The 13,957-nt window shown below is 42.4% G+C and overlaps 1 protein-coding gene across 7 annotated transcripts in view; it reads left to right on the top strand.

Moving 5' to 3' along the window:
* The window catches only part of SGIP1 (SH3 domain GRB2 like endophilin interacting protein 1), a 219,983-nt gene that overhangs the window by 101,977 nt on the left and 104,049 nt on the right, over positions 1-13,957 (top strand). For 2 of the 7 annotated variants that reach the window (XM_008072195.2, XM_008072193.2), the window contains exons 3-5: positions 3,761-3,785; positions 4,796-4,879; positions 10,222-10,278. In XM_008072195.2, coding sequence (XP_008070386.1) covers positions 3,761-3,785; positions 4,796-4,879; positions 10,222-10,278 — 166 coding nt within the window. Of the gene's footprint in view, positions 1-3,760; positions 3,786-4,795; positions 4,880-6,678; positions 6,751-10,221; positions 10,279-13,957 lie in introns of all 7 variants that reach the window. The other 5 variants (XM_008072196.2, XM_008072194.2, XM_008072197.2 and 2 more) reach the window with 3 other exon arrangements.

A 13,957-nucleotide genomic window follows, 5' to 3' on the forward strand; every position in this document is an offset into this window, starting at 1 on the left:
ACTGTTCTCAGGGCTGCTGCAACTCGCTCAGGGCTGCCAAGCAACCTGCAGGGTGGCCGCACCAGCTTAAGCTGATTGAACCTCCTCAGAGAGAAAGTGGGGATAGAATCAGAGCTTCCTGATTTGATCATTACAGTGGCTGATGGAAAGAGGAAGAGCGAGAGCTCTGCTAAGTGGCAGGCCCTGAGCCGGGTATTTTATGGCGCTGATATCCTTTTGAGTCCTCCCAGTAATTCAATAAGTTTAGTAGTAATATCTTAATTTTAGAGATGAGATCTCGCTGCCGAAAGGGGTTGAGTAACTTGCTGAAGGCTACCCAGAAAAGAAGGCTCGGGGCCAGAATTCTAGTCAAGAATCCAGCGGCTATGTTTTTAGCAGAAAGGAAAACACCAGTGGGCAGAATGACACAGTCCAGACAAATAGGAGGCTGAAAGATGAAAGGCAGCAGTTGCATAAGGTAACTGAAACTTCTGGAAATAGAGGCCAAGGGTCTGTGGTAGATGATTCGTTTTTAAGATCAAAATCAGTAAATATAATAGTTCTGCCATTAGAAAAAAAATCATGTAAGGCCATTGCCTTGCTAGACTCTGGTGTGGCCGTGTGCTCTCTGAGCTATGGCCACCACCATGTTTCCTAAGCTTTGGCTCCTTCTCCTGCCTTGGAGAGGTGAGTCAGTCTCTCTCTCTCTCTCTCTCTCTCTCTCTCTCTCTCATTTACTTTCCAAATAAACTATATCTTTTCATCTAAAAAAAAAAATTGAAAATCAAATATAAAGCCTCATCAGAGGGGGTTAGGACATGAGTTCAAAACCTATATCCAAGCGTCTGAGGCTTATAAGATCTCTCCATTCCCCATCCCCGGTAAAATTATATCATTGTTATTATTCTAGATAACATGTAATGCGGATTTGCTATGTTCTAGGCACTTTTATGAGCTCACTGAATCCTCTAATAGCTCTATGGGGTATACGGTGTTATCATGACCGTTTTATAGATGGGAAACGGAGACACAAAGGAGTTAAGTGTCTTCTTTGGTTTTTTATTTTATTTTAGAATTGTGGGATACAAGTGGGGATTTACTGCATAAGTGGGTTGCAGGCAGGGAAGTTTGGCTTCCAGCTGGCCCTCTCTCCCCCAGTAGTGGACCAGGTACCCAATGTGTTGCCATGTGCCCCCCTCTCTCCTCTCCCCCTGCCTCCCTTAGTAGTGCCCAGCATCTGCCAATCCCACCCTTGTGCCATGTGACCAGTGATCAGGGCCCACTTATAAGTGAGAATGCGCAGTACTCGGTTCTGTATTTCTGTGATAGTTCACTTAGTATCATGGTCTCCAACTGCATTCGTGTTGCTGCAAAGGCCATGATTTTGTCCTTCTTTATGGCTGCATAATATAATACCGTGTACATGTACCACATTTTCTTTACCCAGTCAGAGTGAAGTATCTTCCACAACCAGGAAATCTGTGTTGGTCGAGCCCAGGGTAGTCGTGCATTAGAGCTGGTTCTCTTAGCCACCATGCTTACTTCCTCCATACAATGACACACCAGCTCCATTTCCTCCCACTGAGAAGAGAAAGGATCAGAATAGACTCCAATGCTACTATGTAAATTACAGTTTTTCTGATTGACACTTCTGAAATACCAACCCAATAGCTGCAGTATTCGTGAGGTCGAACAGCCTCCTATTTAAGGTCCCTGCTGACATGCCCTGGCGCCTGGACTTTTCTTCTCCATGTCTATTGCTTGCCGTCCCCAAAGACATCCTACCAAAATCTGACTCTCTCTCTGAACCCCTTTAGCAAGGGCTGAAATCCTGGGGAGAATGCACATGTTTTATAATAAAAATATGCAAGGGAAGTGGTGTCTGAGGAGGATGGATTGGCACCTGTCCTCGGGACTCTCCTACTAGCCTGGGCCATGGCCATGATGACGGCTGAATTTATTTGACTGTCTCACTCCCTCTGTGATGAGCATGTCTTCCTTGCTATTTTTATCCCACTCGTAGCCAAGTGCCTGCTCATTACAGGCAATCAGTATCAGTGAACTGTAACTTTTCAGCTGAGATTCTTCCTATCCTTCTACTTTAAATTTCTTTGAACTGTTTAATTCCCATGTCCAGGGAATGTCCAGAGATCTCAAGATTTCTGTCAACTCCCATGGTCTTTCATATCAGGGTCCTCTCTACTTCTCTGTATCACTGATTCTCCTCTGCATCTGTGTGGACACAGAACTCACTAGTTAAGAAAAACCCTGCACTCGATCAAGTGCTTTGCAATCCAAATAGAATGTTCTATTAATTTTGAAGGGGTGTTGATGGTGAAGGGGAATCGCATCTTGAGACCAGATGGTGCCCCCCCAACTTTCTGCATCTCTCCCTCTTCCCCTCCCTCCCTCTCCACCTCCTTCTCCCCCGCCCTCCCTCTCTCCTTCCTCTTCCCTCTCCCCCTCTCCCTCCCTGTCTGTCTCCCTCTCCCTCTCCCTCTTTCCCACCTCTTGAAGAACGGTTTCAATCCCAACAAACTCCTCAGACATCAAAATCCATCTTGAGCATTTATTAAGTTTTTCTTTCAAACGATGCAGAGCACTTTCTAAGCATAATTCAGGTCCCCTTAGTAATATAACATTTTTTAGCTCCTTCCAGAGTGAATCAAAATAATAAATTGTAGTGTTACAGTGGCTGCTCTCTATTTTCTCCCTTCCTGTGTTCCTCCAGTCCAGTTTCCCCAAGTCACAAGACCACTACCCGTTCTACATTGCTCTGAAGTGTAGTGTGGCTTCAAGTGAGCCAGTGTACATTAGTGAAGAGACATCTTGGAAAGAAAAGAAAAAGCATAATCAACCATCACTTTTGAGTACTTATTAAGTGTCAGCAACTCTTATGGGTTCTTCCTGTATATTATCTTAATTAAACTGGCTTAGAAATGTTAAGTGTTTAAGGTCACAGAAATATTGAATGGTGAGATCTGAATGCCCAGACTCATTTTACCCTAAAGCCCTCCCTCCTAACCACCACAGCTTGGTGCCACCACGGGACAGCAGCCCAGACTCTAGTCTTCAGAGGGAGCCACTTAGCAAAACATTACCCTCCATGTCCTGCTCTCCTATAAAGGAAGAAGAGGTAAATCTAGAAATAGGGAGGAAAGGACCGATTCTCAGAATAAAGCTGAAAAATACCACAGACATTCTGTATCACAGGAGACAATTCAGGACCATTCACAAGGAGAAAGATAACAGGTCTGGGCACTGTGGTGTACACATGTAGTCCCAGCTACTTGGGAGGCTGAGACAGGAGGATCACTTGAGCCCAGGTGGTTGAGGTTGCAATGAGCTATGCTAGCACCTGTGAATAGCCACTACGCTCCAGCCTGGGCAACATAGCAAGACCTTGACTCTAAAAAGTAGAAAGATGAGAGAGAACAAATTGGCGTGCATGCTTTGTGACAGTTTTAAATGGACCCGGATGGACTGGGGCAGATTCTCTACAGAACTCTTGTCTCAGAAGTAGACCAAGTCCCTGGCCCACCAACTTGGGCCACTTGGATTTCAGTTTTTGACGAGACTCTCCCTCCCACACATGCCTACACATACACTTAAACATCACTCAGCCATTTTGCTTTGATTCAGATTTCATTCGCCAGTTCTGTTGGGGTGGGAGTATGAGGGAGGGGAGGAGTGATGGGCAATGATTCTTATGGTTGTACTTTGGTCTATGTGGCAAGAATGATTCATTTTAATAACAGCTATTAATTTCTTTTTGTTACAGCGGTTCACCAGATAGAGATGGAATTGTAAGTATTTAAAAGACCATTTTAGCGAGTTTGCGTTTCAGTATAAGCTATGGTTAAATTTCTCAAGCCCCCCCCCTTTTTTTTCCTGTAGGGAGAAAATAGCTTGACTCTTTCAGACCTCTCACTGTTACAATGTTCTGTACTAATTGCATGGGACATCAGTGTAGTCTTGGTCAAGTTGAACTTATTTATTGCATTCACCTAAAGTCCTGTCCCAGGGTAGGCGAGCAGACTAGCCATCAGGATGGTGGGTCAAAAGCCAGACAGGTCATGCAGGGGCTGCTCCCATCAACTGTTATTTCATTTCCACTTTAATGATGTTAGAGCTCGTTATGTGAGAATGTTTTTCTCCAGCAGAGGCCACATAGTCGTAATGGAGCCGAGATCCAATAAAACTGAAAGAGGCTTCCCTCTGTAGTGGTTGTACTGCAGATACATTTTCTACATTAAATTCAGAAGTAGGGGATGGTCTCGAAACCACTTACGCCTGAATTTACAGTCTGAAGGAGGAAAATGTGTCCACTGGGTTTAGATTTAACGGTTAACTCTATGTGTTCAGACTCCTCATTAGCCCCCGGAATTCTTGCTTTTTAAAGAATCTGTGGTGCATGGACTTAGATTTATCTGAGTTGCGCTTATAGGCGTCTGCGTCAACTTCTAAAATGTTTCCTTCAAATCTAAATCAGATGCCTATTCAGAAGCTTCAAAAGAACAGCTGCTACTGAAAAAAAAAAAAAAGCCGGACTCACATTAGACGCATTGGGCCAGAGTGGGAACTAAAATAAGCCTGGTGGTTAAAAAACATTTTTAAAAAATCACCCTTTATAATATTTTACATAAATTGGGGTATTAATTGTAGCTATATCAGGAATTTTTCTCCCGCATTTGACTCAAGGTTCTTAGCTTTGGGGTACCTTTTTGCATTCATGTGGTCCTCACCATGAAATGTTAAGAAAATAGCCTGAAATTGATCAGACATTGGGTAACACTATAATCAAGGCTCTATTCAGCAGGGGAAAAAAAAGACCCAGAAGACGCAGCTTCTCCTCACCTCTTGCTTCTGGCTCAGAGCCCTCTCGTTAACTCTGTCTCAGGTACTCTCTGCTTTGTGTCTCTTCTTTGCTTCTGGCTTGGCCCCCTCGCTGGGTTCTCTGGTCCCCTCCATTCCGACCTTCGCAAGGCTCTGTTAGCTGCTCTGCTCTCTCTCCTTGCTGCTCCCAGACTGGTCTGCTGTCTCTTGCTTCTCTCCCTCTCCATTCTCAGCCTTGTCCTTTTTTTCTTTCTCCAGCCCCTGCTCATTGTCTCTGAGGCCTCACTGCTACCTCCCCTTTGTCTGCTTTTCTGGGCAGTGCCAGTTAAATTTTTAATAGAATGCGCCCCCGGTGCCGAGTCCAGCAACTGGTGTACAGCAGGCAGCCATGAGTATGTGCTGTGTTAACCAACTCAGCAGTCATCCTGGGACTCGTCCCCAGGTCAGGGCTTCAAGCCTGAGCTCCCCGAGTCCCTCATTACTCCACCACTGTTCTTTATTAGCAATTACGCCTTCTTTGTTACTTAATTAGAAATGCCATAAATATCATTGGTCATGATTATCAGGAAAGATAAATTAGTTAATGTCTATTCTCAGGAAATTACACAGACCTGTTCTGAAAAAGGCTACGTTCAAAATAAATACATTTTCTCAGAAACAAGGTATATAGCTTCATAGGCTATTGGAAGTTCTTAGCCAGCTGCTCGTTTTACCATTTAGAAATGTTCTCCAAGTTTTCCCCACTTACTATGGTCACCATGTTTTGAAAACCAGCACTATCTGAGTTTCTGTTTACATTCAACCCTTAGACATCACAACATGATTATCTTTCAAACTCAGACTGATTTCTTTAAAACCTCATGTCTGCAGACCCAGTCCACTTTTGTGTGGCTGATCTGGCTTCTAAATGACTGCCTTTTGAATGTCAGAAGTTGAAATGTGTGGTTTCATCAACGTGGTTCCACAGTCTACAGGTAATAGTGCACCTACTTAATGCTTATAAACTATTTGCTAAGCCCAGGGGCTACACAAAGGTTTAATTTTCCAGTGAGTTATTTAATTTCTGTTTCTCAGAATCCGGCAAAGCCCATCTCTGTGACAATGCTTTGCAGTTTCATCTACAGAGGCTTCGTGGCAGGGCTGCATGTATGAAGGTGGGCATGCCTCGCTCCCCACTGGCCGAATGTCCTCATCACAAGCAGGGCTGTCTGTCATGGTGTAGAAACTTCAAGCAGCTGTGTGTGACAGTGCATTCTAACCTAGACACAAATTCACATTTGTGCAGGGCACACCGACTCTTCCTCAGTAGTTCCCGCGTCTTCTACTGTATACACAGAGGCATCAGGGTCATAGCTCTTGTGGGCAGAGTGTTTCTGCTCACCCCAAACAGGTGTGCAGAAAAGGGTACAGATGTGGGGCCATCAGGTGTGCGTGCTGTATGTATTGGTGACCTCCAGGAAGGCTTTGGTCCAGGGAAAATCTGGTGGAGCTAGCCTTCTCAGACTTAAGAGTAGAACACAACTGTTTGTATTCCGTCTCTTCTTGTGTCTGTTTTCTACTTGTCAATTAAGTGCTGGCTGTATGAGGAATAGATCCACACAGTCCCTTGTACCTGGGACACATCTTCCTCCTTCTCCTTTCTCCTGGCCTCACCAACCTGGCCTGCTGAATAGAGCCTCATTATGGGCCCCAAAGTCCACTCTTTGCTTCAGGAACCCTGCCGAGATTGGTAGGCCGTACAATTTGGCCTAGAGGTGGTTTCTTCTATGGTATGTTTGCTGATTCCATGTGATTCTTTATATGTGTCTTGAAGAACAAACATCTTTTAACAACTTTTTTCTACATGAAAACAATCAATTCCAGCAGCCCAGCTCACATGAACCACCCTACAATAACAAAGCAGAGTGTGCGCGTGAAGGAGGAAAAAAAGTTTCGGTAAGGAAAGATTTTAGTATAAAATTTCCAAGGGGTTGTAGAAACAGTGAGTAAAATCCCAACTTAAAATTTGGAAAACACAATAGCGTTCAAGTATTCCTTTTAAGAAGACTCAGGTATTTCCAAATTACTTCTTGAATACCTGGGACCAATTTTCAAATCAGCTGTACAGACTTTATGTATTGGCATCCACTTTTAAAAAAGTGATCAGATGTGTGTTTCCTGTGTCTTAGACAAAGGGAGGGACTAAAATTTTTAAATGATCTTCCTACCTATAAAGAAGACTTTGGCTGTAATATAAACATCATCATGCAAATCGAGTAGTCGTTTGTTAGGATGAGCACTGTCTCGATAATATTAGGAATTTGGCAGAAACTTGATCTGTGGGAACCGATGTACTGGACCAAAGGATATCGAGTCAGGAATGATGACCCAGGCCCAGATGGGGCAGTACTACAGCTGTGCAGCACTTAGTCAAATTCAGTTCTTCAGTCATACTTGTCACATTTTAAGTTAGCCACTTGTGGCGAGTGGCTGTCATATTAGACATCACGCAGTAGGACATTGCCGTCTTCACAGATAGTCCTATGGACAATGTTGTTGTATAGGATTACTTACAAAGCGAGTCAAGTCCCACTCGGTGGAAAAAAGATAACATTGAGGCAGCACATCGCGGATCTTTAGCTAGTACTTCCCACCCAGGGATCACTACCTGGCCATGAGCTGGCCTTGGGAATCAGGCATGTTCTCAGTGGAAACTGAGAACTCTGATGAATGTATAATTGAACACAGTTGTCACTATATTTATTTATTTAGCTCATCATATTATCTGAGAACAGATGGTAAGCCTAACCAAAATAAAATACCTATTAATACAAGATTAGCTAGCATCAATTACCTTTAAATAACAATCATATTCAAGTTATAAAAGCTATTTATGCTAAGTGTAGAATTTTTAAAACTATAGAGAAGGAAGAAGTAAAAGAATATATAGCTACAATTCCAAGAAAAAAAAAACTCACTGGTGAATGACTGATGTTTGAATGACTGATGCTATTTTCACTTTTAAGCCTAGTCTTTCAGTGGTGTTTCCCCACTTATATTCTCCCTTGCTTCTTAAAAGCTTTCCATTTGAAAATCAAGAGTTGTTATCTTCACTATTACCACTACTATGAGCTACACCTTACTCAAGAATTATTTTTTTCTTGAGGTTTGGCCAGAAGAATTCCATCCAGGCTCTGACCTAGCTTTAACTGGGTCATTTTCACTTGTGAAACCAGAGATGGTTGTAAGAATCCACTGGCATGAATGAGACCAAATTCCTCCAATAGAGCCAAGTATGTGTGTGCGTGTGCGTACGTGTGTGTGTGTGTGTGTGTGTGTGTGTGTGTGTAGTATCTGCCAAAATAATCTAGTGTTGTTGTTTGGTTTTATTTAGTATTTGTTTTTAAGATGTCCCTATTTTAAAAGGAATTTTTTTTCTGTAGGTTTTACTTTTTCTTTATCTCAACTTTCCCTTGGTTTTCATGGAAACCGAGACATTTCACTCTGTCCCAATCTCAAGATTCAGAAAATTTCATCCACAATGTTGGATATGTGCTATCAGAAAGGAATATATATATAATTTGTTCACCTGAATATGTAAACGTTCTTGGGTTTTGAAGGGCTTTAGTTATGGGGATGAGATTGTCATGAAAGTAACTGTAGTATTTTGAGAAATTTGGATTCAGTAATTCACCCAACCTCTGGTTTTTAGGTAACAAATCTAGATCACAAAATTCATGAGTTACTTCTCTAGAATCAGCTTGGCCCATTTGATTTTCTATTATTATAAATTAAATTTCTATACTGAACTTGTGATTATGTGTGCCTTCTGAGATGGATTTGGAGCATTTTGCAAATAAGTCATATGCAAACAGATTGGTAAAGTAGGAATTAAAAGAGAAAGTCAATACAATATAAAGAAAATAGGAACCCTGTCCATTTCCAGGTGAAAGAAAAATTTTTATTAAGGAGCATATTATCTGGTGGACCATGTTCTCAATAGTGACCTTCTAAGGTATACATGTGCAGTGTTGATATATCACTGAAACACTAATGAAGGCAATTCTGGGGAAAGATTAAAATGCTGTAGTCTGAGTACAAATAATCCTTGTCAGTAGTAGACAAAGAGGGATATGGTCACAGGCCTCACGTCCCTGGGTGCTTGTCTGTGGACGCATGGCCTACTTTTTGTAAGTTCTAGTGAAGTGGAAGTGACTAGAAGAGGGAGGGCAGAACATATGATCTATTCCGTGCACACTGTTTGCCCTTGCTAAGCCACTGCTGGTTCTTAGAATGCCCACTCAGTATTCACTGTTAATCAAGGATGCTGGTTACTCCGGGTTATCTAGTGATCCGATTGCACACATGAAAAGCTTACCTTTCAACTTGTCAAACTGAGTGCTAGCCAGGTACCCAGGCGTTCAAGTGGCCTTTACTGGTGAGTGCAAACGCCGAGGTCCTGTGCTCAAACCTCCTGCCTCACCCTTTGATGTGTGCTGTTCTGAGACCTGCAGCCGCTCGGGAACATCCTCTTGCTCAGTGTGCTGGAGACAAGAATGTGACCGGACAGACCCTCCATCACCAACCCGATCGTGTCTTTGTCCTTTGCTGGAAAAAAGCAGCGAATCGTAGCCATTTCTGTTTGCACGATGCCACGTCCTTGCTCATGTGCTTGTGGCACTGTGGCACGGGTGTACTGGGGACAAAACAAAACCTTAAGATAATTAAGAGAGAGCAATGCTGATGTCCAGTCAACTTGCAATGATGGGTGCTCAGGAAGACATAAATCACATGGATGACAAAAATCCACCCTTGATCCTCAAATTCTGTTTTAATAATTTGGTAAGAAAAGCCTTGTGAAAAAACACCAGAATTATTTTTAATAACTAGGAGCTGAATTAACTCATATGGATCTGATTACTTTATATTTTATCAACACAGAGGTTAGAAGAAATCGAGTCAGTGTTATAAATGCTAAAAGATGGGCGACTTAGATGAGTCTTTGGAAATGTTGGAATTAATTGAATATAAAAACAGCATGAAAGTCAAAATGTTTCCATTTAAAATACGTATAGAGGTATGGTTATATCCCCGAAGGTATAGAAGACTAAATTATAATGTAGGTGTTGCTAATTCTTCAGTAATTAAATAAAATATGAGCAGCTAGCTGCTAATATCCCTATGCCTCGGTATCCTACGGTCTTTTGTGAACTAAGCACGTGGGCCCTTTTATGCAGTGTCACGGCAGCTAAATTTACCATTCAGTTACACCGGTGTGGCTTTTTGATAGGCTGCTCTAATTTGTCTTGCCAGTGCTGGATTTTGATAGCTCTTGCTAAATGTAGATAAGAGTTAAGTGTTCTTTGTTCCTCTTTTCTTTTTTGTTCCATCGTTTCCCTTCTAAATTTCTTTTCACATTTATTACAGAAGAAAAGCAATGGAGCACCAAATGGATTTTATGCAGAAATTGATTGGGAAAGATATGTGAGTATCAGAAGATCGCTTCTTCTTTATCAAGTATTTCACAACTTAAAAATGAGTTGAGGGCAACCCCCTCGGGTCTTCTTGTGGGAGCTTTTCTGTCCTCTTAATAAATCCTGCTTTCTAAAAAAAAAATGAGTTGAGGCATTCTTATGTTTATAATGGGACACAGGAATAAGTGAAACAGTCTCCATCTCATTAGAAAGCACCTGGCACATTTAGGATGGTCCAGAGGTTAAGAACAATACTGTCTGTGAGACCTGAGTTCAAGACCCAGCCCTTGCACATATCAGCTGTGTGTGGCCTTGGAATGGTTATTTGCTGACCAGCAAAAATGAAGTCAGTAGCTACCTTATGTTATGGTTGCAAGGATTCAATTAGCTAATTATTTGCGGAACATTTCAGTCATCTTCTTAGCCTGTAGTTTTTGTTCAAAAAATGTTTTTTCTAATACTAACTGTTTCGGCCCTGGGTCTATTTCTAATCATCTTTGAGAATCAAGGCAAGTCAATTAACCTGTGATGCTCAGTTTCCTAACAACCATTAGAGCCTCATGGAGCAGACTTTCCCAGGCCAGATTGCAATCACTTGTTGCTTCTCGGGGAGTGAGGGTGAATCCCAACTGAGATCTAAACTTGCCCCATGATTCCCCCAGAAACCGACTAACACCATCACCACATACTTCACCAACCACTACAGAACACCTGTTGGATCCCACCAGGATCACTCTTCAATTTCCAATCCTATAGAGCATGCAGACCATATCCGCATGGAAACTTATTTCTGTTGCACAGTAAGTGCCCAAATTCATGATTCCCACAAAATGTGTTTGCTCTTATTCTTTGGGTGACTGTCCTAGCCCAACCTTCCCTTTCATAAAAGTTAAGGTTGATGTTAAAGCTTTTACATATTTTTTAAGAAGAATTTTTGTAATAAATGATACTGCCATTTATTGAGTTTTCACTGTTTGTCAGTCATAATAATGCATGCTATTAAATTTTTACCGGCTTACAAGGTAAATGCCCCTTTCTCTGCATTTTAGAGAAAACTGTGGCTTAGAGAGGTGAAATTCTTCATGCATTCCACCCCGATGCACCAAGACACGTCACTCTGAAAACTTACTGCTGGTCCTCTCTTGGATCTATTTCTTGGTCTTGAGATCCTTTTGATATTTTTAGCAGTTCAGTTCCCTAGAATGTGATAGCCCCTAAGTTAACTTAAATCCAAATTGTTCACAGGTAAAGTTACAAGGGAAGTTACTAGCTATTAAGAAAGAGTGGTTTCTTTTCCCAAAATTATTATTTTTTTGCCTAGGAAGACTCTGTTATATTTTGTAGAATTCTTGAGTACATGAGAATGGGGTATTCTTAATAAACAAGAAGTATGATAATTAAAATAGAAAATTACCCATCAAATACTATATGCTATCTCTCATCAAGCACATAAACCCTAAACTCTAGTACTGTGCCTGGTCAGTGTGTGAGTGGATTTAGTCCTAAAAGCTAGTCATATCACACAGAAATTGCTGTTGTCACTGTGCATTAGGCCCCAGTTTCTCTAAGTAGTAAGAAGGGCTTATTCTTAATGAGTCTATCATCCTAACTTTGGCAGGGAAGTGTCAAGGAGGATGTGACCTTGAGGCAAAGGTCTGAATTGTGTAAGCAGGGGTTAACTAGGTGAACATTTGTGGGGAGAGATTTTCAATCAGAGGGAACAGCACCAATGAGGACCCTGAAATAAGACAGTGTTTGTGGCCCCCAGATCATAAAAGTTAACAATGGGACAGAGACTGGGCAGTTGCAGACTTGAGGCCACCATGGGGGCCAGCCCATGAGGGGCCTTGTTGGCTACACAGAGGCACATCTTTTATTTCAAGGAGAAACCAGGGACAGGTTCTGAGCAGGCAAGTCACTTCAATACACTTGCACTAAAAAAAAAAAAAAAAGAGAGATCGGGCACAGTGACTCATGCCTATAATCCCAGCACTTTGGGAGGCCGAGGCAGGAGAATTACTTGAGCCCAAGAGTTTGAGAACAGTCACATAGTAAAACCTTGTCTTTACCAAAAAAGAAAAAATAAAATAAAAATTAACCAGGCATGGTGACACATGCCTCTAGTCGCAGCTACTCAGGAGGCTGAAGTGGAAGCATCGCCTGATCCCAGAAGGTTGAGGCTGTGATGAGCCGTGATCATGCCGCTGCACTCCAACTCAAAAACAACAAAACAAAAAACTCTGAGTTCTTAAGGAGACCACAATAAATGTGGTGGCTTTCAAATTCTGAAAAATACTCCATGATCTTTCTTATATACAGCTCGTTTTTTAAAAGTTGAATAAATAGAGTACAAAGGTAGTTACCGGGGGCAGGTGAGTGGGGCATGGAAGAAGTGGGTCAAAGGTGCAAATTCGTAAGGAGGTGGAATGAATAAATCTTAATATCTATGTACCTCATGTAGACTATAGGTAGTAACATTGCATTGTGTACTGAAATTTTGCTAAGAGAATAGACTTCAGGTGCTCTTACTACACATACATACACACACACGCGCGCAACCACAAAAGGAGACAGAAATGCAGATTTGACTGTAGTAATCTTTTCACTAGGTATATGTAGACCAAAATATTATGTGGTACACATTAAATAGATATAATAAAAAATGATTCAAGAATAGTGGCTTCTTCCATGGCATCTCTCTCCATGGTCCTGGCATGTTTACTGCTTCAGTGACTCAAGACTGTCTCTCCAACTCTGCTCTCTCTCATGGCCAGGCCTACAACCTCCACTTCATCAGGGCCACGTTGGACTCCTCCTCTTCCTCCCCTCTGGGTCATAGGGTTTAGTCCCAAATGCCTGGGGTCAAAACCTAGGTCTGACATTGGCTGGGTGTGTGTCCTTGAGAAATGGCATCTGATTTCTCTTAATTTCCTCCTCAGTAAATGGGAAACTTTTTTCCACATATGACTGTTATGTGATTCAGTGAGATAAAGTGTGACCATAATACTTATCATGTAATGGGAATTCAAATATGGTCATACTGATCCCAATCATGCAAACTGCCTTTTGCCTTTCCTGCTGTTTTCCCAAAAATGTCAGCTATCTGCTGTTAGGACTACTTCAGCTAAGAGTATCCGCACTCTCCCAGTACTTGAGGGTAGAAGCCTTGGCATCTTCTTGAACATCGCCCTCTCCTTGTTCTTACAGAAGCAACAATCGATCTTCCCAAATGCCCTTGATTCTCCCCCTCCCACCAACAGTAAACTGACCCATGTTCTTAGCACATCTTGCCTGAATGGATGCATGTATTTCGAATTTCCTCCAGTTCCTCCTGCCTCAGTCTATCCTGGACTGTGCTTCCAGCTCATTCTGCCACCCCCACCACTTGAGGAGCCACAGCTGCTGGATCAAGTCTGACTCTTCCCCTCGCCTGTTGGCCACCAGGGCCTATTTCCTATCACCAGCTGTGCAGCCTTCTCTCCAGCTGTGTCTTCTTGGCTTGCCCTTCCCTTTCCCCCTCCGAATCACCCAACGTCCACTCCCGCCTTGATGCCTCAGAGGAGGCTCCTCCCTGCCACCTAGAAGGGGCTCCCACTCTGCCCTCTCCAGTCTGTACTGAGAGACCCATGCAGATCCCGCTGATTTTTTGTAACCACACTAACGTTCTTGTTTTTTAACTCCTGTGCAAC

This window comes from Carlito syrichta, unplaced genomic scaffold (assembly GCF_000164805.1).
Source record: "Carlito syrichta isolate Samal-C Ts95f unplaced genomic scaffold, Tarsius_syrichta-2.0.1 Scaffold314875, whole genome shotgun sequence".
Lineage (NCBI taxonomy): Eukaryota > Metazoa > Chordata > Mammalia > Primates > Tarsiidae > Carlito > Carlito syrichta.